Source organism: Hipposideros armiger, unplaced genomic scaffold (genome assembly GCF_001890085.2).
Source record: "Hipposideros armiger isolate ML-2016 unplaced genomic scaffold, ASM189008v1 scaffold_13, whole genome shotgun sequence".
NCBI classification, from domain to species: Eukaryota; Metazoa; Chordata; class Mammalia; order Chiroptera; family Hipposideridae; genus Hipposideros; species Hipposideros armiger.
Genome location: NW_017731363.1, coordinates 6,837,529 through 6,861,662, shown reverse-complemented (window position 1 = coordinate 6,861,662; position 24,134 = coordinate 6,837,529). Strand labels below are relative to the sequence as shown.

The 24,134-nt window shown below is 40.3% G+C and overlaps 1 protein-coding gene across 2 annotated transcripts in view; it reads right to left on the bottom strand.

Moving 5' to 3' along the window:
* Positions 1 to 24,134, bottom strand: part of PHEX (phosphate regulating endopeptidase X-linked) — a 190,491-nt gene that overhangs the window by 33,806 nt on the left and 132,551 nt on the right. For both annotated transcript variants that reach the window (XM_019666156.1, XM_019666164.1), the window contains exons 14-15: positions 22,846 to 22,949; positions 13,140 to 13,198 (exon numbers count right to left, since the gene is read on the bottom strand). In XM_019666156.1, the coding sequence (XP_019521701.1) occupies positions 13,140 to 13,198; positions 22,846 to 22,949 (163 nt within the window). The remainder of the gene's footprint in view (positions 1 to 13,139; positions 13,199 to 22,845; positions 22,950 to 24,134) is intronic.

Genomic DNA, 24,134 nt, shown 5'->3' with positions numbered 1-24,134 from the left:
GGGGGGTTCTAATGGAGAATCCAGTGGGCTTGAGAATGTGTGGACCAAGGTACACATTCAACTACTTATTTCATTAAAGCCGTTTCCATATTTGCTGTAGCTGCCTTCACCAGAGATATACTTGGGTTTTCCATTGTGTGTGTATCTGTGCCTGTTTTCTTTCATATGGGTGTTTGTGATACTTTTGCTAAGGGACTGACTATATCACTGCATTCCATTGTATTATTAGTTTTGTTCAAATAATGGGATGTTTAGTCTTTTGCATGGATTGATTGCTGTGTTAATGTGGCTTTCTTCTAGTACATGTTGTGACAGTTATTTTCAAAAGCCTAAGTGCATACTTATATTACTGAACTAATCCATGTATCAATCCACATTTCAGGGCTTTTTGCTGATGCGTCATCTTAACATTATTACACTTCTTGGTGAGATTCACTTGCAGTTACTTCTGCTGACCTAGTTGATTTTACTTGTCCTATACAATGACTTCTAGTTCTATAGTTCACTAAGTGAACACATTTTATGACCCTATTTTGGAGATGTTAGTATGTTTAAATCCCATTATAAAAACAACTGGAAATAGTTGGGTTTGGTTATGATGATGTAATTTCTATACATAATCATTGACAACTAACATTTACTGGGGACCTGTGATGTTCCAAGCAACACAGATAAGCTTTGAATGTGCAAACACCCTCAAAGAACCTACAACATAGTGAGAGAGAAAGGATATAACCAGAAAAAAAGATCCTATTTTGAAAGATCTAGAGAGGAAGGGGAACTGAACTGATACCAAACCTCTCTAAAGTGTATTTTTCAATTAAAATGTTTTAAATTCCGTGGAAAAAAACATACTGGCTACATGGGAGTAGGTGCGTTGAGGTGTTTTGGGGGAGGGGTCATCTATACACATGTTTACACTAAGGGGAAAACATATGGCTTGTAAGATCAGCTGGGGTTTGAGGTAGGAACGGTTTAGAACACTGGTTCTCCAAATTCCCCCCCCCCAGCTCCCCAGCAGCAGCAGCACCACCTGGGTACTTGCTAGAGATGCAAATGACGAGGCCCCGCCCCAGGCCTACTGAATCAGGAACTCTGGGGGTGGGGTCCAGAGTTTTCAACAGGCCCTCCAGGGAATTCTGCTGCATGCTAGTTGAGACCCACTGCTTCAGGTCAAGGATTCTCAACCCCAGCCACACATTCGAATCCCTGGGGAGCTTTTTTAAAAACATACCCATGTCCAAGCCCTTCCCCACATCTATTAAGCCACAATCTCTGGGATAGAGCCCTGAGTATCAGTGTGTTTTAAAAACTCCCCAGGCAATTCTAACATGCAAACAATTTCAGGACTCTTGGTTTAGGAAAAACAAGGAAGTGCATATGTTTGACTTAACTTATGTATATAAGTCAGCCCTTCTGTCTCATTGTCCTCTCTTCAGCACTCCTCAACACTGTGCTTGTAACATATGATTAAATATTTTTGTTATAATTTTGCAAACTCTATTTTCAAAACTGAAACTTTACATGGCTTACAAATTATGACTGTACAAAAAGACAAAAATAGTTTTCATTGCAACTGCCTTGGAAAATCCAGGATGATTGCTCACTCTAAGAGAGAAAGAGTGTTACATTTCATTTAGCATTGCTTCTTGTAATCAGATAAACTGCGTACCATTCTTCTAGAATCTAGGGGGCTATCAGCTGGGATGTGGAAAGCGCTGCAACTACAAAGCACTTTTGGTTATGTTTTTTGCTGTATAGGGATTTCATTGTCATCACTGCTAAGATTAATAGTGGCTTTTTTTTTCAATATGGCATCCTGCAGTCGTTTGGTGAATGCCAACTTTCCCCTTTCCAGAAAGTATCAAGTTCTAACAGCTGTGACTCATGTCCAGGGATTCAGCGAGATGCCTTAGCCATCTGCTAGCTTCCTGCAGGTAACCTCCTGCCACCATATCTATCAGCCTGGAAGTGACAAGCAGAGAGCAGCTTCTAAAATCTGCCCTCCATCTTGAAACCTTCTCTTCTGGCCCTTCTATTCTTTTTCTGCCATAATTACCTTCAGGCTGCAACAAGGAGAACCTTCTCTTCTTTAACAGGGTAACCAACCATCCCTGTCTGCCCACGACTGAGGGGGTTTTTGAGACATGGAATTTCAGTGCTAAAATTGGGACAGTCCCAGGCAAACTGGGATGAGTTAGTCCCCCTACCTCTAACCAACCAGGTTGGACCTCTTTTGTATTTGCTGCATTTTTATACCTTAATGGTTCTCAAACTTCAGCATCTAGTAGAGGTTTGATGGTCAAAATCTTAAAACATGCACTGCTGGGCTCACTCCCAGAGTTTCTGATTTGGCAGGTCAGGGGTGGGACCAGGTAATACCCACTTATCACAAGTGATGCTGGCTGACCCAGGGACCACACTTAAGAGCCATTTCAATAGTTCAACACCTGGCATAGTAAATACAAATTTCCTCCCACTGTGAAGCTCAGTAGCTCATATTCTACTCCTATTCCAACAGGTCCTTTCATACATACAATCGCTGTCCTAGGTATTCAAAACTGACACTAGAGGCAGTGATTCACCCCAGGCCTGGGGAAATAGTAAATGCTCAACAAATACTTGTGTGGCTTCACTGATCCATATCTGGGTATGAGATAATGGTGTCAAGAATAAAAACGTGATTAACATTTTCACCCATAATGATTAGACAAAAAGAACTGAGTCTCTTTATTCATCTCCTCCAATAGCATCTTTACAATGCATAACTTGGTAAAACAAAATCTCATCTATTGTTAGTGAAAATATAAATTGGTACCACTTTTCTCAAGAGAAATCAGGTAAGATGTTATTTTTAAACCCCTAAATTGGGTATACCATTTGACTCAGCAATTCCCACACATCTAGGAATTTACTCTAAAGAAATAGTCTCAGATTTGCATAAACACTTAGCCACAAAACTTATCATCACAGAGGTTTTTGGGTTTTTTGTTTGTTTGTTTTTTACAATAGTGAAACAGCCTAAATGTCTGTTGGTAGGAAATTAAAGAAATGAAGGGGGATGGCCGAGTGGCTCAGTTGGTTAAGAGCTTGCTCAAGAGTGCGAGCTCTGAGCAACAGCGGTTCGATTTCCAGCCCGAGCTGAGCAGCTACTGAGCTGCCAACAGGTGGCAGGATGGCTCAGCTTAAAAAAAAAAAAGAAATGAAGGGGCTTTTATTTGGTGGAATATTATGCATCATGACTTAGAAGAACATACCATATTTCCCCATATATAAGACGCACCCTTTTTCGAAAAATTTGGGGTCTAAAAACTGGGTGCGTCTTATACAGTGGTTGTATGAGCACAAAAACAAGCACGAAAAAAGCGGGAAATGCAAGCAAGAAAAAATCTACCACTGTATAAGACACACCCAGTTTTTAGACCCCACATTTTTTGAAAAAGGGTGCATCTTTTACATGGGGAGAAATGCGAAAAATATCCATGTTATAATGTTCAGTGGGGGAAAAGATAGTATTATTGAATGAGTCCATATTTAACTTCAATTTTAAGATACGTGTTGATAAATATGAGTTTGAGCGGTATGCAACAAAATTATTAACGGTGGCTGCTTTCAAATGGCCTTAACTTTATTTTAGCTTATCTAAGTTTTCTAGATTTTCTACAATAAATATGAACTACTTTGTAATAAGAGTCAGTAACAATTGATTGTTTTTAAGGGAGGACGCATGAGATTGTGACTTTCAAGAGACATGAGTGAGACTGCTCCCTGCCTTCCTGCCCCCATCACTATGGCTCTTTTCCAGCCTCCTGATGCTGTCCTCACTCTGGCTCACCTCCAGGCCACTCGTTCCCAGGGAGTATCCCACACACACCCTACCTCTATAATCAGACTGACCCTGATAATCATGCCCTGCTTTCTGCTACCAGCCCTGCAGTGACCCTGCCCAGTCCTTGATGCCTGGAAACAGCATTTGTCCTGCCCCAGGAATGTGTTTTCAGAAGTGCCTTGCAGGTGGCAAATGGGTCCCTCCAGGCTCTGGTCCTGGGACTAGCTGCAGAAACAAGAATGCCATGAGACTGCAGGCTTCCCAGTTGAGGGCACCTTTGTCCTCTGATGGCACTACCCGGACCACTATTCTCAGCTGTCTCCTTGGTCAGGCCTCACGGATGGGGGGCTCTATTGGGTCCTCCAGAGTCCTAGACTAGACCAGGACAAGAACGTCTTAAAACAGTTGTAGCAGGTGTCCCACAACCTTGATAAGTGCAGCATCTGGCAATTTTGCAATCTATTCGAAGTTTGTTCATGACCTAACTTCAGCTCACTTAACAAAACTTTTAAAACCTTACTGTAGATTTTATAAAGTAAAACCTTGTAGAGAGCATATCTAATTATTCTTTTTAAGGTAGTTTATGATATCCCTCAAATAACCCACCTCCACTCTACCCCAATCCAACAATGCAAAGAGATCGTGGGCATAGCCAAAGGGCTTGCAGAGGGCAGCACTCTTACAGGTGGCAATAACGAACTGCTTAGTGCCACCACCCTTTAGGACATGGAATCAGCAGGACCTGGGGACCATCCGACCTTCCAACCCTCACCTGGCTGGATGTCCCTACATCCTAGAATACCTTGTTTCCATAACAAACAGAAACAATCCCCCATCACATGGGTGAGGGCATGACATAATAATAATTAATCCAACATACATTTACATCATGCTTTTCACCTTTTTCAGAGTGTGTTGACAAGTATCATTTCATGTAATTCTCACACTTCTTATCCAGTATCTAACAGTGCAGCGTGAAGGTTAAGAGCATGCAATCAGAGAAGATGGGTTATACTCCCAGCTCTGCAACTTACTAGTTCTGTGGCCCCTGGTAAGTTACTTAGCCTCTCTGAGCTTCAGTTTCCTCTTCTGTAAAATGGACCCACAATGCCAAGCTTATAGAGCTACTGTGAAGATTAGAAATAATATACATCAAAGTGTCAGGAGCAACACTTGGCACTCCAGTGGTTCTCCATGAAGAACAGCTGCACAGAACAATTATAATATCCATTTTATGGGAATCCTTCAAAGCATCAGTGGAAAAGCTGGAAAACTGCTACCTGTATAATCACTACACAGTTATTTGAGGACGATCTTTTAGGATTTAACTTATTCACTCCCTTCTTCTCTCAACTCTGCCACTGCCTAAATTAGAACCTTCCCATCCTTCTCTTAACTACCTGCCAAACTTCTAACTGGTCTAAGCGCCTCAATCTACGCCCCCTCCAAGCCATGATCATTAAGACTAAAACTAACATAAAGAAGAGATATGTAGTCTCTTGCCTCCCAAAGAAAACTATACCATCTCCCTAGGGCTGTTCCTCGATATGGTTTACAAGGCCCTCATCTGCTTCTTCGACAGAGCATCTTCCATCATTCCTTCTCTCCCACCCAACCAAACACAGCCTGTGTTCCAGCATTTGTGACAACCTCACTATCTGTTTCTGTAACCACGCTCTGCTGTGTCTGCTGCCTTTGCAGCAACAGCCAGTACTTTTATCTGCATGTCCTTCATGTCCCAACCTACCTTCTTTGTCTAGGGAATTTCTTTTTCCTTTCAAAGCCCACTCAAACATCACCTTCACTGAGAAGCCATCTTGACTCCCCCCCGGTTAATCACCCCTCCTCTGTGGCTCCCAGGATGCACTGCACACCCTTCTGTTGCACACTCACCGTGATGTCTTATAAATGACTGGTGACAAGTCTGTCTCTCCTAACTCCTCGAAATCAAGGACTCCTAATAGCTAAGATTTACTGAGTATCTCTTATAAACCAGTCTCTCTTCTCAATACTTTATATACTTTATCTCCTTTAATCTTGATGACAACTCTAGAGGATAGTCACGACTATTATCTCCATTTTACAGATAATTAAACTGAGGCTTAACAATGTTTAATTAACTTACCCAAGGTTGCAAGCTATGAGTGGCCAAGCCAGGAATCAAAATCAAATGCATACTCTTCACCACCACACCATAACATATTATATACCCTACCACCAAACTCAGTACCTGGCAAGTTGGAACTTCTGTATTAGGCATCTCTTGCTGTATAACAAAGTATCTCAAAACGTGTCAAGATGTCAGCCTGGGCTGACAAGGTGTCATGTGCAGATGTCATGTGACTGGAGGATCTGCTTCCAAGATGGCATACTCGCGTGCTGCTGGTTGTGGGCAGGAGGCCTCAGGTCCTTCATATGTGGACCTCTCCAGTAGCTTCTTGAGTGCCTTCATGACACAGTTGCTGGCTTCTCCCAGAGTGATTAATCCAAGAGAGCAAGGCAGAAGCCACTATATATATTTTATGACCAAGCCCCAGAAGTCATACTCCGTCATTTCTACAGTATCCTATTGGTTACAAAAGTCAGCCTTCTTCAGTGTGGGAGGGGACTACACAGGGGCGTGAATACCAGGAGGGGAGAATCACTGGGGACTCTATAAATGCTAAGCAAATAGGTTACTAAGAGTTGCTCTGAGTGTCAGGGTCTCCTCTAGAAAATGAGAAGTTTGGATGAGGTGACCACTTTAAGTTTCCTTCCTTCTAACTCCAAAACTATGGAAAACTGTTACCAAATTGTCCCCAAATACAGCGTCAAGTGGATTCAGGAATTTAATTTCATTGAATTCCAGCAGATGCCGCAGGCAAGTATTTGTTAACTTAGCTTCCATTTTATAGTTTTAAGCAGAGTCGATGAAGTATGAGGAATTCTTCCAGTTTGAAACACAGTTATTTCCTTAACAGCAAAACAAATCTATGTTTGATTTCAGGATTAATTCTATAGTTTGATGTCAGCATAAGCCCAGCCTCTGGACAAACGCTTATGTTCTTTAGCAGAATATCTCTGATTAAAGTGGGGCAACCAAATCCCTCGTGTATAACAGCAAAGGTAATAAAATCATTGGTTTTAGCCCTTAGGCCTTACATGTTTACAAGCCAAAGTTTTATTTGCTCAAAATAATTCCATAATATGATTTGAGATGTATAAAGATAAAAGCTAATATTGAAATGAGGCACTTTGCAGATATGCATTGATACTGAATGTATGAAATGAATTTTATTCTAAAGCCCAGTCCATGTTAGTAGAAATGAAAACCAAATGTGAGCTGTTCGCTGTAGCACCTTCCTGCCCCCGGTACCATCACCTGATAGATCCAAAGTAATTTAGAAGTTGGTTCAGAACACGTGTCAAGGCTCCCTGGATCACATCCTGTAACAGGGCTCTACACCGGGGGTCCTACATTGGCAGGTGGCAAACTACAGCCCATGTAAATACTGGGTTGTCGGAAAAGTCATGACGTATTTTTCTATGTTTTTCATTGCAAAAAATGTGTGATGACTTTCTGACAACCCAATAGTTTAACCGGAACACAGCCACCCTCATTTGTGTATGAATTATCTCTGACAGCAATGGCAAAGTTGAGAATTTGCAACAGTGACACGTGGCTGGCAAAGACAAAGATATTTACTGCCTGGCCCTTTACAGAAAATGTCAGCTGATACCTGGTCTATGCCTCCAGAGGCTTGGCCTGAGGTCACCTGTTATAAACCTTGGATGTCACGCACGCTGTATGCTGTTCCGAAAATTTTTATGGGAGGAATGGGGGTGTCACTGCTTATGTTGAGGCATTACATACATACAATAAAGGCACAAAAAGTAGAACACAATGCGTTTTTACACATGTAACACCTGTGCAACCTTCTCCCAGGTCAAGATAATGTTTCCTATGCCCCGTACCAATCAATACCCCCGACAAAGGTAGCTATTATGTTAACTTCTGTCACTTAGATCCCAGGTCCGTTTGCCTGTTCCTGAACTTTATACATATGGAAACATGCAGCATTTCACCGAGCATTAAGTCAGTGTCATTCTTACGCACTGTAGCATGGAGCAGTTTGTTCTTTTTTTTGCTATATAGTATTCAATTGCATGAATATACCACAATTTATTTACTTATTCGTCTGTTAAGGGGCATTAGGTTCTTTCCAGGTTTTTGCAATTATGATTAAAGCTGCTACAAACATTTGTGTACATGTATTTTGGTGGGCATAAGGATCAATCATCAAAAGTGGGATTTCTGTTGCAACTCAAAAAAAAATAGAATTTCTGGGTTATAGGAGATAGCAACAAGCTGCCAAACACTTTTCCAAATTGGCTGTATTTTTAATGCACAAGATATTGTTTTAATTTATAAAATATTTTGAGATCCGAAGCCCAAAATCTTTATATCCTGCTGTTTATTCCATGACAGATTGGCTATCCTGGGTATTACTGGCATGTCAATTTTAAATACACAGACCCTGTCCATGGAAATGTACTGGCAGTTGTCAAATTCATCTCACTAAATCCTCACACAGAACTCTGTGGGCTAGGTAACCTCAACATGTGGCAGATGAGGACAACAGGAATCAGGAAGCAGAAATACCTTGACCAAGGTCATATGCCGAAATCAGTGGCACTCAAGGTCTCCCATCGAGGTCCACGCTGATTCCGTACTCAAAGTAGGTAGGCCAGCTTTGCAGGTACCACAAAGTTAGAGAAGCACAAGCTTGGGCACCACCAACCTCAGCTCCTTACTTTCCTCATTAACAACCTTATCTGTGAAATATAATTAAGTTCTGCAATAGCTCCTAAATATGACTCCTTGTACAGCAGACTTAAATCATTATTATTTCACACTGCACTCTGTACCTGAGGACATGCTACCCATCATGACAAGGGTAGAAAAATAAGGAGGTATAACTACCTTGCAAAAATCTAACATTGAAAGATGGTCACATACCATAGAGTTTTACACAAAGGCATGGATTTGCAAGAAACAAAAGAAAACATACAGGTTCTTCTATTTTCTACTCAAGTCTCTACTGTGTGCAGAAGCAGACTTAAGTGGCATAAATCAGAAAATGATAATGGGAACTGAATATAATTCCCATAAATCATGTTACTAAGTATAGTTACATCTTAGATGTGAAACCCAATTAAACAGATGGCCACATGCTGTCAGAATCAGCCCCTAATCAATAAAGATGTTCATTTCAGAAAATCACCTCAATTTTTCACTTCTTCAGTGAAGCACAAAGAAGGCAGTTGGGGGCTGGAGGGAAGTCCCAAGAAACCCAGTGGGGAAATGTATAAGAGGGAACTCCACCTGTCTTAATTTGTAGTCCAGAAAATCAGAAAGGAGAGAGAGGGGGAAAAAAAGTCACCCAAAGGATTCCTTGTCATCTTGCCTGGGAATGTAATTTACAATGAGAGCAAGCACTGGTCATTAGGAAAATAGAAACAGCTTGAATCTCTTAATTAAAATACTGCTTCAAATTGTTCATTTCAAACCCCCTCTGCTCATGAGTTTTCAAGAAACCACGGGGTTACCCTGAAATGGCTGCTTCTTCAGTGAACTTCTGACAGGATCAGCTCTTCCCAGACAAGAAGAGGCTGAGCAGGGGTGAATCCTGCAGGCAGAATTATTATTAGGCATACTTAAATCCCCAAGAAGTATTAAGCCTTCACTGACATTGGAAAGTGAATGTGGAAGCATTGGGGAAGAGTCTATCTCAATGCCTTGTCTTGCATAAGAGCTAATCTATTACATTCACTAACTGGTGAAAATCAAGCCTACCAATGCCAAGAACCGATGAAAATGAGAGTTGATGAAAACACTTCTGTACTTTGGAACACTCACTTTGGAAAACATTTGGTGTTATCTGGTAAAGTTGAGTATTTTCATGCTCTACAAGCCAGTAATTCCACTCCTAGTATATGCCCCAAACACTTGTTTCAGGGGACATGTATGAGATTATGCATAACAGCAAAAACCTGGGGGGAAACACATAGGTCTGTCAACAGAAAAGGTCTGTAAAACAAATAAGTAATCTGGGGTCCAGTCACACAATGAAGTATTACAGAGCAATGAAAATGAAGAAAACCTACTGCCACATGCTATGTGAATGAATCTTAAAAACATGTTGATTGGAAAAACACAGCTGCTTAAGACTGCATGCATTATGCATATTTACTATGCTAAAACATAAGCAAAAATAAACACTATATTGTCTAGGTATACTTAAATGCCTTTAGGTATACTTAAATAAACTTAACATTTATTTTTTAAAAACAAGAAAATGATAAATACGCAATCAGAATAGTGGTTACCTCCATGGTGTGGGGGAGAAATGGGGTGGGGAGGGGCACAGACAGATGCAATGACATTGGGAATGTTCCAGTTCTTGGTTGGGTGCTGAACTCATAGGCCTATATTCATCATATGTTTTCTTATATACTTTATAGCTTTATATGTTCTCACATGTTACATATATTCTTTTGCATGTGCTAAATATTACATAAAACATTTTCTTTTAAAATGAATAATTAAGGAATTTTCTATTGCCCAATAGGTTAGTCCAAATATTATAATTCACATTATATAAATATAATTCATATTGTTATAAATAGTATTTATAATTAATATCCCAAATATCATAAGTTCCCATATGCAGCTTAGTTCTCAATGTGGAGCTATATCAAAACATCATGCCGTGCATTTTAAGTACAGACAATTTTTATTTGTCAATTATACCTCAATAAAGCTGGGGGTGGGGAGGGAAAGAAAGCAATGGTATTTTCATGATAATGAATATTTCTATAGTAAGGAGTTACATTTGAAATATTCAAAAGATTTAACAACTGATTTGGTTATATAAATTAATGTAGAAATCAAAAATTACCACCATCTGCTTGTTTTCCTTCTGTTCATTCGCAGACCATCCTGCAGAGGCTGCCATTTGCCTGAGTGGCCACATGAGGGCGACTCTAAGGAGATGTGCCTGCTGGGAGTGGGCAATCAGGGCTGTCCTGTCCGGCCAGGGAGTCCTGTTGGCATGAGGCCCAGCACAGAGGATCTACAGTGGGCAGGCAGGACGCCTCACTGAGAACGTGGCATTCCGGCCCAGATCTCAGGAAGTGCGAGTGCGAACCAGGCAGATCACTTGGGGAAGTTTTCCTGGGCAAAGAGGGCCCCTGAGTATAAATACCGGGGGGGTGGGGGGTGGGGCGGTGTCTCATGCTCTAAGAACAGAAGGAGGTCAGTGTGGCTGGGACAGAGGGGAGGTCAAGGCAGCACGATAAGAGGCCTCTGGGCCATTGCAAGTAATTTGGCTTTTATTCTGAATGAGATGGGAAGGTGACAAAAGGTTCTGAGCAAAGAAGGGAAATGAGATGATTGTAAAACATCTTAAAGTGGCTTCAATATTATATTTAGAATAGACTGAAGGGGGATAAGGACAGAAGCCGGGAGGCTACTGAGGAGTCTATTATAGGTACCTGACGGTGGGGGGGAGATGGTGGGTCATGGTCAAGGATGCTAAGTCTTTATAAACTCCATCCCCTGCATTCAACAAACAGCATAGCGATGCACTTAAAACCATGGGATTAGGTTTTATTACCAAACAAGGGAGTGAAGATAGAAACCAGAAGATGTGCAGTGGGGGATGAGAAACGAGCAAGGGCTCAAGCGGGCTCTGCTACTGTAAACAATACTGCTATGAGCATTCTCACACGGGCCTTTGTGTGTGAGACTTCTCTAGGGTTGCAGTTCTCAAACTATGTCAGTCACCTGGAGGGCTTCATGAAACAGGTTTCTGAGCCCCATTTCTAGGGTTCGTGAATGATGGGTCTATGGCAGGGCCCAAGAATCTGCATGTATAACAAGTTCCCCTGTGATGTTGCTGCTACTGGTCCCAGGACCACACTTGTAGAATCACAGCACTAGGGCACATGCCAAGAGTGCAGATGATGGGGCCGACCGAGTGGCTCAGTGGGCTAAGAGCGCAAGCTCTGAGCAACAGCGTCACTGGTTTGATTCCCACATGGGCCAGTGAACTGCAACATGAGCTGAGCTGCCGCTGGGCTGGTGAGAGCGCATGTTCTTAGCAGCAAGGTTGCCGGTTCGATACCCGTATGGGATGGTGGGCTGCGCCTCCCCCCCACAACTAATATTGAACACGGCAGCAGTTCAACTCCCTCATGGGATGGTGGACTGTGCCCCCCCCCCGCCCCACAACTAGATTGAAAGCAACCACTGGACTTGGAGCTGAGCTTGCACCTCCACAGCTAAGATTGAAGGACAACAATTTGACTTGGAGCCTGGTAAGAGTGCATGCTCTTAACAAAAAGGTTGCCAGTTCGACTCCCACATGAGATGGTGGGTTTCGCCCCACAACTAGATTGAAAGCAACCACTGGACTTGGAGCTGAGCTTGCACCTCCACAGCTAAGATTGAAGGACAACAATTTGACTTGGAGCTGATGGGTCCTGGAAAAACACAATGTTCCCCTTCTCTGATTCCCCAACACTATTCGCCTTCCCCAATTCCCCCAAAAAATATTTTTAAAAATTTTAAAAAGAGTGCAGATGATGGCCAGAATATGTATGGGCATCTCCAGCTTTTCTAGGTGTTGCCGAACTGCTCTGCAAAGTGGGCGAACCAGTTCCCATTTCCACCAGCAGTGAGTATTTGTCCCTGTTGCCAACACTTGGTGCTGTCCGATTTTTAATTTGTGCCCAAGTGATCTTTAATCATTTTTTAAACTTCTCATGGCATTTGTAACTACATGTACCAAAAACATGTAAATAAAAGACACTCAAGAGTATACATCTTCAGGTTAATTCGAACATTTCCAAACATCTCTTATATATGGATAGTCCCCTCAGGTTCTACAATCTGCCCAGTTACCTGCTTGTTTTTCCCATCAATCTTAGAAATAAACAAAATGGGATGGACAAAATCGGTAAGACCATTATGGGAGGAAAGTGGAAGCTTGCTCCTTTTTCTTGGCCAACTTCACTGTAGCTTCATTTACTGTAGCTGATTTTATTTATTACCCAATAGTGATATTAAGTGTTAGGAAAAAGTTATAAGGTGAAGGGAGTGAGGAAGATTGGGCATATGGGTATGGAAACAAACTTCCTTTACCAACATACCTGGTCACTTTGGGGGCGGGGGGAATAAAGAATGTTCTACCCTTAATCATAGTCATGGAAAAGTTTCTTCCATTTTGTGCCAGATTAACAAGGAGACAAACAGCCGAGTACTCACGGATCTGGTTGGTGGATGCACTATAGAAGGCATTGACGGTCGTCGGATTTGTAAACCACCTGTAGAAGGAGAAACAAATATCACCAAGTGATTGTCATTATTCAGGCAGGAGGGAAGCAAGAACAAGCACAATATGGCGGGATTTATTAGCAAATAACCAGGCAGCAATGGGGATATGGGGCACGAGGGGAAGTGATCGCTTCACTTTCGGGCTATTGCTCTGCTCAATAAACAATTTCATCCTAAACTGAACATGGTTCAATGTGAATATATTAACATGCCTGGCTATTCACTGGCGCTAACTTAACGGAAACAGTCAGCACCAGTGCTTCTGAAACATCTTTAATGAGAAATCCTAGAATCTAAAGGGCTCTCCCTGCAGATGGAAACCCAGCAACAAGCTGATGTTTGCCAGGCCCTGTTCCGTGGGTCCATGGGACAGCTGAGTTTCTATGCTGCATCCCCTCTGACCTGTTCACATTAAAAGGTATGGACTTTTGACAACACAGAGGTCCAGGTAAAGAGAGATGAATAAAGTACAACCATGCAACCCAGAGGATCTGCCTACTCTGGTGGAAAGTTTATTTAAGCACCAAAGGATCTGAAGACTTGTCCTGCCCCTATCATGAACTAGCTGCGTTGTGTCGGAACAGCTTTGTAGGATTCAGCTTTAGCTATAAAATTAAGGTATGGCACTAGGAGATCTTAGGAGTACCTTCCAGCAATGAAGAGTCTAGACTCCATTTTAAATGCACAGTAGGTTACTTAGATCAGGGCTCGCCAAATTTTTTTTCTATGAAAAGTCACATCATAAACATATAGATATTTTTCAGGCAAAGGTGAAAAATCAAGGATGTTATGTAGGTACTTCTCTAGTGAGAGAAAATATTCCACAGATTTTTTATGAAATTCAAAATATAATAATCGAGTAAAATTTTTCATAATACAGGCCTATTAATAAGAAGAATGGAATTATTTGAAGGCAGGGTAACGCTTTGCTTAACTGGGGTTCAAAGTTAGTGCTTCCCATCATCAAATTGACTGCAAAATCAACTAATTTTTATCTCTAAAAATCATTTTTAGCTCATGAGCCACACAAAAACAGGCAGCAGGCAAGATTTAGCCCACAAGCCATAGTGTGCTGACCCCTGACCTAGATGGCTGTGAGTTTCCACTGCTGCCCTTTATGATTACAACCAAGCAATTTGTCTTAAGCTAAATTGCTTAAAATAAGCTTGTGTAAATTCCTTTTTAGAACAATCATTTTACTAATTTCTGTTTAATAGAATTATATCAGACTAATAATTTATGTCAGCAATATGAAACCAGTAGGAAACCCAAGTGTTGATTCTAGTTGGTCCACCCATACCTTCTCTCCACCTATAAAGTCCATGAATATGTCATTCTATTTATTATTATTATTATGATGATGATGATCATCATCATCTAACATTCATTAAGCACTTCCTGTGTCCTAAGCACTTTCTATTCACAGATGAGGATGATGAGACTTACAAACATTGTATACTTGCCCAAAATCTGGTCTGTTAGACTTCAAATCAGTTCTCTTAAGTATTCTATTATACTGGAGACATTACTGGACATTAAGAGAGACAGTGTCCCTTCTCTTGTCAAAACTGAAACCTATACTCATTTCCATAAATGCATCTTCTTTTCCTTCAATGTTAGGATTAGTATTTCAATAAGCCCTAATTTTTAACACAAACTTCATGACTGGCCTCTTTTCCTGAGGAAATCAGTAGACAAGAAAGCACCTTCATTGACTTCATGTTGCTACCTAAAGCAGATAGAATTATGGCCCCCAAAATATATCCACATCCTAATCCCTGGACCCTTGACTACGTTATATTACATGGCAAGGAGGACTGCAGATGTGATTAAGTTTACATCTAACAGGGACCTAAAAACAGGAGGTCATCCGGGATTATCCAGGTGGGCCCATTCCAATCACCTGAGCTCTTCAGAGCAGAAAACCTTCTCTGACTGGCATCCAAGAGATGCAACAGAAGAGGAAGTCAGAAAAGATGCTACAGAACAGGAATTCAGAGACATTTCAAGAGTGAAAAGGATTCCATAACCTGTTGCTAGCTCTGAGATGTAGGGGCCATGTGCAAAGACCAGAGAGAGACCTTTCAAGTGAAGAGTGGCTCCCAGATGACAGCCAGGAAGGAAGGAGGGACCTCAGTTCGGTAACTACAAGAAACTGGCTTCTGCCAACACTTGATGAGCTTGGAAGGGATTCTTCCCAGCCAGCTGATACCTTGATTTCAGCTTTATAAAACCTGGAGCTAAGAAACCAGCCAAGCCAACCTGCACTTCTGACTCACAGAACTGTGAAATAATACATTTATGTCATTTTGAGGTGCTAAGGTTATGGTAATTTGTGACAGCAGTAACAGAAAACTAATGCACTATGCAAAGAACCAAGAACCAAGCATTTGTATGTATGCTGTTTGGGTCAAGAAGGGAGAACCAGGTGTCTCTCAACTTGGCTTCTAAATGACATTGGACTGAACCACAATATGTACAAAAGATTATGTGTATTCCTAGAGCTCATCCCTTCTCTTCCCATCCCTCTCAACTCCCCTCCCTTTTGCAAATAATAAACTTTCAAAACATTAGGGTAAGAGGCATGTAAGGAAAATGTTTGTAACTGATGATGGACAAAGATAGAAGAAAAAAAAAAAAAGAACGAACTCAAACAACCATCTGGGGCCTGTGGAGCTTCAGCAAGAACACCTAAAACATCTTAATTCAGACACATGACCTCACCTTTCCTGACCTCCCAGAGCTCTTGCTGATTCTGGGGCATGTTAGGAGCCTTGATTATACGCAGAGCTCATATTAGGTGGCTGCACCAGTGCAACTTATCAGTTATGGATGCTATTATTTCTTATTATTGGTCAGTGCCCACACCAAACCAGCCATTAAATATGTTCTATATCACCCTGATTACATCCAAGTTTATTATATATTTAGTTTTATTATTCTCTAATGTAAGGCTACCTGTGCTGGTTTTAATCTACGTTGGTCATTTTTTTTACACTCTTCCCAATAAGTGGTGGGGTCTAAATTCCTCTCCTCTTGATTACGGGCTGGCCTCAGTGACTCACTGTATGACTTCCCATGCTAGGCAGTGAAAGGCGATACAACCTCCCCTGGGTGTGCACACGTGCGCCCTCCCTTCCTTTCTCAGCAAACTTGCTATTTGAAGTTTCTTGTTCAATCACCATGCCATAAAGAAGCCCAGTACCCACAGAGGCGCTATAATTGGCATTCCAGCCAATAGCCAGCATCAACCACTAGACCTGAGAGAGGAAGGCTCCCACATGACTCTAGTCTCAGTCACTATCTGACTGCGACAACATGAAAGACCATGAGCAAGAACCACCCAGCTGAGCCTAGTGACTTCCAGAGCCACGAGACAGAAGAATGAATAATCACTATGGTTTTAACACTCAAATTTTAGGCTGGCTTGTTTCACAGCAGTAGATAACTGAAACATTGAAAAGTTGGCTGTCCTAAGTCCTACCCAATAGGTTAAATTTTCCCTAAAAATGTTTCATGTGTCCAACACCAGGGGTTGGCAAACTGCAGCTCGCGAGCCACATGCAGCTCTTTGGGTACGTTCAGACTCAAAAGTTTGCCGACCCCTGAAGAGCCAATCCTGTCCCTCACAACAATTTAAAAATTATTCGAGAGCCATAAATATATTTTTACATAATCACCGTTATGTGAATAATATCCTTTAAAAATTTTATAAATGAAACTATGATAGTTTTGTTTCATTTTCATTTTCAATTTTACTTCAGAGGCTCACAAGCTGCAGTTTGCTGACTTCTGCTGGCTCTTCCATCTCAAAAGTGTGCCGACCCCTGCCCAACACAATGGTTTGAAAAAGTATTAAATTGGAATTTCTTTAAATGAAGTATGCAATCACTAGTTCCCAAAGTCTTCACCACCCCTATCGTTTACACCTGTCCAAGTCACCATTTGTTGACTGATGGGACCCTGAAGGCATATGAGCTTGTACAACTTATCTCTCAACAAGATTTTAAGTTCCTTATGGTATAAGACTATTGTGCAAGTGGTATGTGCAGAGGAGAAGATCACTAAATCTATTTAAATGAATTTATTGCTATGTATACATCTATTTGAATGAGGAAAGAGTGCCATTCATGTGCTTTAAATTCTTCTTACTATGTCTTTAGGGTGTTCCTACAATCGATGTTTGGGGAAGGATTTAGTGGACAAGGTAGGGAGAGGTATCATATAAATTTTAAATCCAAAAATATATAGGGATGACACTATACTGGACAATGGGATACATAAAAGGACTGTAATACTGAAATACAATAACCTAAGGGAAAAGGCATTGGTACCCTGATTTTCTGAACCCTATAAAATAGGTATACATCAGGCTCAAGTTAACATTCTACCTATCAACTCTTAAAAATAGTCTAAGGAATACAGAATGTACAAATCATAGAGTACTTATTGCTTTATTTCTAATATCCTATAGACTATATCCTTCCATTCCATGCTACAGATAATGCTTTTGCAAATAAAAATTCTGGGCAGGACCATAATTTGTATAAACATTTGATGTATTTTTACATATTTTTCAAAAGATAGAAGAAGAAAATTCAGTCATGTTTGGTCACAGTAGAATGAGAGTGAGTTAATAGGGAAACTGGCTTAAAATCATTTCTGTCAAGGAATGGGGATTCTGAGGGAAAGAAATTACTTTTGACTCAAGCTGAGAAATGAAGTAAATCTTCTATTTTTAAGCAAGCTTGATGAAGTGACAATTCTGAGAACCAACCCTAAATATGTACCTTCAGGGACGACCACCCAGTTAAGTTCAGTCTTGCTGACATTTATCTCCACCTTAAAAACTTCTTAATGGGGCCTGGCCGAGTGGCGTGATGGTTAAGAACTCGCTTGGGATGCCAGAGGACCCCGGTTCGGATCCCACATATGAGGGCCAGTGACACTGCCCTCCACAGCTAAGATGCTGAACAACAGCTCAACCTGGAGCTGGGCTGCCATGAGTCGCCGGCGACGGCGTAAGCTGCAGCCCCTGCTGCAGTGGGTTGCCATGGGCTACCGTGTGTAGCCAGCAGCCAGCGTGAGCGGCCAGCAGCCGCAGTGAACGGCCGTCCAGAAGCCGGCGACTGATCTGCCTCGCCAGAGAAGAGCGCAATGATGGTGCCAACTTGGGCCAGTGAAGCGACATCCTCCACAACTAGATTGAAGAACAAAATGACAGCAACTTGTCTGTTCCCCTTCCCCCAATTCCCCAGCACTGTTCCCATCCCCCCAATTCCCCAATAAAAATCTTTAAAAAAAAAAAACTTCTTAATGCACATTAGTGCAGCTAAAATGGATTCCATGAGAATGAAAGATAAAGGATATTTATCTCCTATACTCACAACAAAGAGAAATGTTATTTCAGGGCTTTGTGGAAATATAATCATGATGTGCTGTTCGAAGTAAACTAGTGTCATGGAGCTACTCCAGAACCATCTCAACTCGATTAACTCATGGATTTTCAGACCTAAAGGATGTTGATTAAAGTCAATGGGTATCATGAAGCTAAAATTACCTACCCTGCCTGAAAAAGACCAGCCCGAAATCTCTTTTAAAAATTAACCATCATGTCACTTTACTGGGCAAACAGGACATGAAATTTCTTAATGTTGCTTTCCCTGAAATAAATAGTCTGAGGAAACAAGAATTACTAGCATTGTACTGATTGTCATTCCTGAAGAACATTCCAGAAACATTAACCAATGTAATGTCCTTCTGAAAGAGGTTGTTTTCATTGACAGAGAAGAAAACGATGCAAATCACACAGTTTACCTAAGCCCACAAAGTCGGCCAGTATTTTTCCAAGGCATGAATAAAATATTAGAAATAGTGAAGGCCATCAGAATCTGACAGCCCATCAGCATTTCAGGATGATGTTAAAGATGACACATTTAGGAGTTTTCCAATTAGCAACCCAGGCTTTGCTCCACACCCAAATGAATAACATCATTTTGAAACTAAAGAATTAACTTGGCAGCATCTCCAATATGGAGGAGTCCCTGAGAAGACCCTGAAAAGTCACAGAAGTACTGGTAAGATCCTTGAATGTCCCACAAGACGCAAAAAAAAAAAAAAAGGCTGAACTGATCTGAAATAATCTGAAAGGGCAGGATGATATACATAGATCTGTGACTATCATACTATATGTAGATGCTCAGTGGGATATTGGAAACCATTTGCTGAACACATTGCATTTGAGACGCTGGTTTTAGGACCCTAAATCTAAAATTGCTATTGAATAATTTAGGTTGCGAATGAAGTAGGAGAGATGGACTGAGAGACACTAGGTAAGAGGAAATAATCAAGGACAATGGTGCAGATGGCTTTAAACCAGTTATCTGTCATTTCCAAAGAACCTCTAAAGCCTTCTGTTTTCTTCCTTTGTGCTTTTGATTGGAGTCAGGTATGGCTAGGGGAGTGGTTCAGCTTTAGGCCTTCTACTTAAGCCAAACATTAACACTTCTAACTAATTTTGTGGGTGTGTGTTGTAGAAAGGTTTGAAGGGCAGAAGAGAGGTATGACTAGATGGTAGTCATGGCTAAGATGGAGAGGCAGTCATCACAGCTTAAGCCAAGGGAGGGGAATGGGGCCTAGAGTTTCCAGAGGTCAGAAGTGCAGAGAGTTCAAAGAAGAGTGACTAGAGACCCAGAGAACATAAAAAGAGCTAGAGATCTGGAGGCCAGAATAGCAGTCAAGGTTAAAAAGCGGACGGTGGGAAAAAAAAAAGAGGTCATCAAAGCCAGGCTTCCAGCTATGATGTTATGAAAAGATTAACAAATCCTTTCCACAAAAATCAAGTATAAAACTGGACAGAACTGTCAACAAGCAATCATTTTTGGGCTCTGAGAATTGATCAAAGGCAAACAACAAATTGAAAAAAGGTAGAATTTTGAAAAACTGCTAGAGCTGGAAGTACAATAGGAGTCTATAAGCCTTCTGGCCTGAGACTGCTCCCATCCATCCCAGCTCCAGCAGTGAGAGCTTAGTTTTATTAGGATAGGGCTGGCTGGAAAATCAGCAGCTTTGCTGCCTCAGTGGGTGGACTCAATTAGGAGTGAGGGTGAAAACCTGCAGCTTTGTCAGCTAAAAGTGGTGAACTTAGTAAAAAAACAAATGAGGAAAGCCCTCAGCTTTGCTAGCCTGAAGTTATAGTTCCAATTGGGGAGAGCAATGGACCAGACAGAAATTGAAAAGGGAGATCCCAGAGCTGAAAGAGTCATAGAAGGGTGAGATAAGCTCTCCACACACCCTGGGCTGACTGGGGAGCTAGGCACATGTACAGGGGGAACTAGAGAGAGCTCAGTGGGAAGTAAAATCTAGTGCTGACTGAGAACTGGTTGCAATTTTCAATGTACTCCCAAACCCCCACACAGACCAACTGGCAGAGGATAGAAGCCCTACAGGCTACAGGTGTTTGAGCGCAAGCTCTGCCCTGATCCCCTAAGCACTAAACTATGCACATACCGGAACAAATGCGAGGAAGTGAAGCTAAAAAATAAAAATAAGAATTTAATAATGAGCAGAGACATTCACAGCTAAATATTATAGGGGAGACAAATTCTGCAGTGTAAGTCCAGGAAAGTTACTTTTAAAAAAGCTTCGGAAAAAGAAATCAGAATCCAGTTGCTACATAAGCTAAAATGCCACTTTCCAATTTGGGGGGCAGGGAGGGGAATCACTACATAAATTATATAAACATCTAATCATATGCCGTACACCTAAAACCAATGTAAAATAATATTGAATGTCAACTGTAACTGGAAAAAATAATTTTTGAGTAATAAATAAAGTGTCATTTTCAACAACAAAAAATTAACTATGCAAAGAAAGATAAAACTGTAAAACTAAATAAAAGCAATCAATGAAAACTGACTCTGAGTGAGCCCAGATGTTGGATTTAGCAAATGCTTGAAAGCAGCCATTATAAATTCATTCAAAGATTTAAAATAAACTATATTCAAAGAATTAATGAAATATGATGACAATAATTCAACAAATAAAGAATCACAACAGAGAAATAGAAACTATAAAAATCAAACAACCAAATGGAAATTTTGGAGTTGAAAAGTCCAATAATCAAAATGAAAAATTTGTTAGATGGGTCAACATCAAATTTGAGAATGCACAAAAAAGAATCAGTGAATTTGAAAATCAGTCAATAGAAATTATCCAATCTGGAGAACAGAGACATAAACACATTGGAGAAGTGAATTATAGCAGAACAGAGTCAAAAGTGCCAGCAGGCAAGAACAAAAAGTAATCTAAACCTAAGCTGACGAATTTCTCAATTGTAAGCCTCTAGTCATTTGTAAAATGGGGATAATAAATAGTACTTAGACTTCGCAGAATTGACATGAGGATAAAATGAATTAAAATATGTAAAGAATTTCAAAAACAATATATATATATATATAGAGAGAGAGAGAGAGAGAGAGAGAGAGAACCAAAAAAATAAAATGTATACACATTCTAAGAAAGGAAAAAACTGTATTAAAATTGTAGTAATATATACCAATAACAAAAGATGAAACAAGTCATGTGAAAACATTTTTTGGCACCCCCAGGATGTTTGTGTGTGTGTGTGTGTGTGTGCGTGTGCGCACACGCGCACACGCGCACACACACCCTGGAGGTGCCAAAAAATGTATAAAAGTGGACACTTTGGTCAACATTGCTCAAGCAGTAGTTCGCCATATTCAGAAGTGTCTGGACGCTGATGGTAACCACTTTGAGCACCTCTTGTAATAGCAAAAGTCAAATGTGACTTGATTCATCTTTTGTTATCAGTATATATTGAGTATTACAATTTTAATAGTTTTTTCCTTTTGTAAAGTGTATACCTTTTTTGGCACCTTCTGTATATGGTGTTCTGGAAGTCCTTTTTCGTGAGTGTCTTCAGTTGTGCTGTCATAGCTGCCTCGATGTCCTGAATCATTTTGACTTTGGGGAAGAGCCAGAAGTCGCATGATGCCACATCTGGTGGATAAGGTGGATGAGGACACACCATAATAATTTTTTTGACAGAAATTGCCCTACCAGAAGTGATGTGTGACATGGAGCGTTGTCATGATGAAAGATGAAACTGTTTGCCCATTTCTCAGGCCATTTTCTATGCACATCGTTTCTTAAATTCTCGTAAAGACACGCACGAAAGAGGACTTCCAGAACTGCTTCAGAAAGTGGCAAGAACGATGGGATAAGTGTGTTCAAAGCGAGGGGGAGTGTTTTGAGGGGCATTAATGGCAATGTGTCTTTTACTTTAAATTTTTTTAATTTAAACATTCACCATATTTTGTGATCACACCTCGTCTATTCCTAACAAGATCTATGAGTTGAACATTTGCATCCTAATAAGCCTTCTTTTGATGTGTTGATGCTAGGAGTGGGAGAGCCATAATTAGATTGAACTCATTCATATAATATTAGAAATGAGAGTTGCCAGAACATAACACAGATTTTGCCAAACCACAATAACTGGCAAGCCAGCTACTCTGACTTGAGGGGAATTACAAAGTTTGATCCAAATAGACTCTACTTCCCACCAACATATTTATCTATTTCACTTTATTTTATTTATTTATTTTTTACTTACTCTGTTTTTGGAACAGCTTTTCTCAGCCAGAAGAAATCAGACTGTGCTAAATACTTGCGGGTTTGCAGGACATTGCCAAAGTAGTCAGATTCTGAAAACTTGATCTGAATAAAACAAACCACAATGATCACTATTCTAAGTGCAGATAAGAGATGGTTCTGACAAAAGACTTCAGTGCACAAATGAGCAATCAACAGAGAAGCTGCAGTCCTCATAGCATCTCTCAGCCATTATCGGTTTACCCAGTATGCACAAAGCCATGAAATTTTATCTCAGTGATTTTCTTTTAAGATAAAAATCTCAAAAATTAATATGGTCATTTCTGGATCACAGTAAAAAACAAACAAACAAGAGAAGCTAAGTAGTTTACAATGTGTTTCATTTGTTTTACAATTGACAAATCTACTTTAACCCTTTACAGGACATATTATCTTAGGTTTGAAATTTCTCAGCCCATGAGCCCTTGATTTTTTCTAAAATGTGTACTTCATTTGTCACATAGGTTCTTCTAATAACATTCAGTTTAGCCAGCTGAAATCTCATTTAGCTCATAGATGATGATTTAGTCAAATGTTAAAATGCAATTGACTGTAATCGGCATTTGTTCATGAAAGAAAAAACAAGGAAAGCAATTCAGAGACTTATTTTCCACCCCAAACACATTGGAGTCATTAGAATAATTTAATTATTAATAGAATTTGTCTATTAAGACTCAAAAATGCTCTGGTCACTAAAAAATAATGAAATTACAGAAGCAAATCACAGATTACAGCTTGCATGGAAAAACAGTAAGTTGATGACTCACAGCAATGCTGTCTATGAAAATAGGAAAACAGACATAATTGACTCTTGACTTGTTTTCTTTTTTTGGAAGAATGGTAGACAGTTTCAATTTCATAGGCACTCTCTCTACAAAACTAGCAGTACGTAATCTAAATATTATAAATAATATCTGTGTAACAGTAAAGGTAATGGCTTGTAATGATCTCTGAAGCTTTGGTTTTAAAATATATTACTGTATCAAATAAGAAAAATACACATTTGAATAAACAAATAACCAAGAGTAATAAAATTCTTATTAGCTGTATAATTTTTGTAAATTTAAACCATGAGACTCTTTTAAAAGCAAAAATTAAAATATAGCAAGTGAATGCATATGAAATCCACAGGTATTACAGTACAGATATGAATGTATAGATACAACTTGATGATTATAGACTTGATAGCAGCATATTTGTTGGCCAATGTCTGGCTCAGGTTTACCTTTTCTATTAACATAGTGAATACTT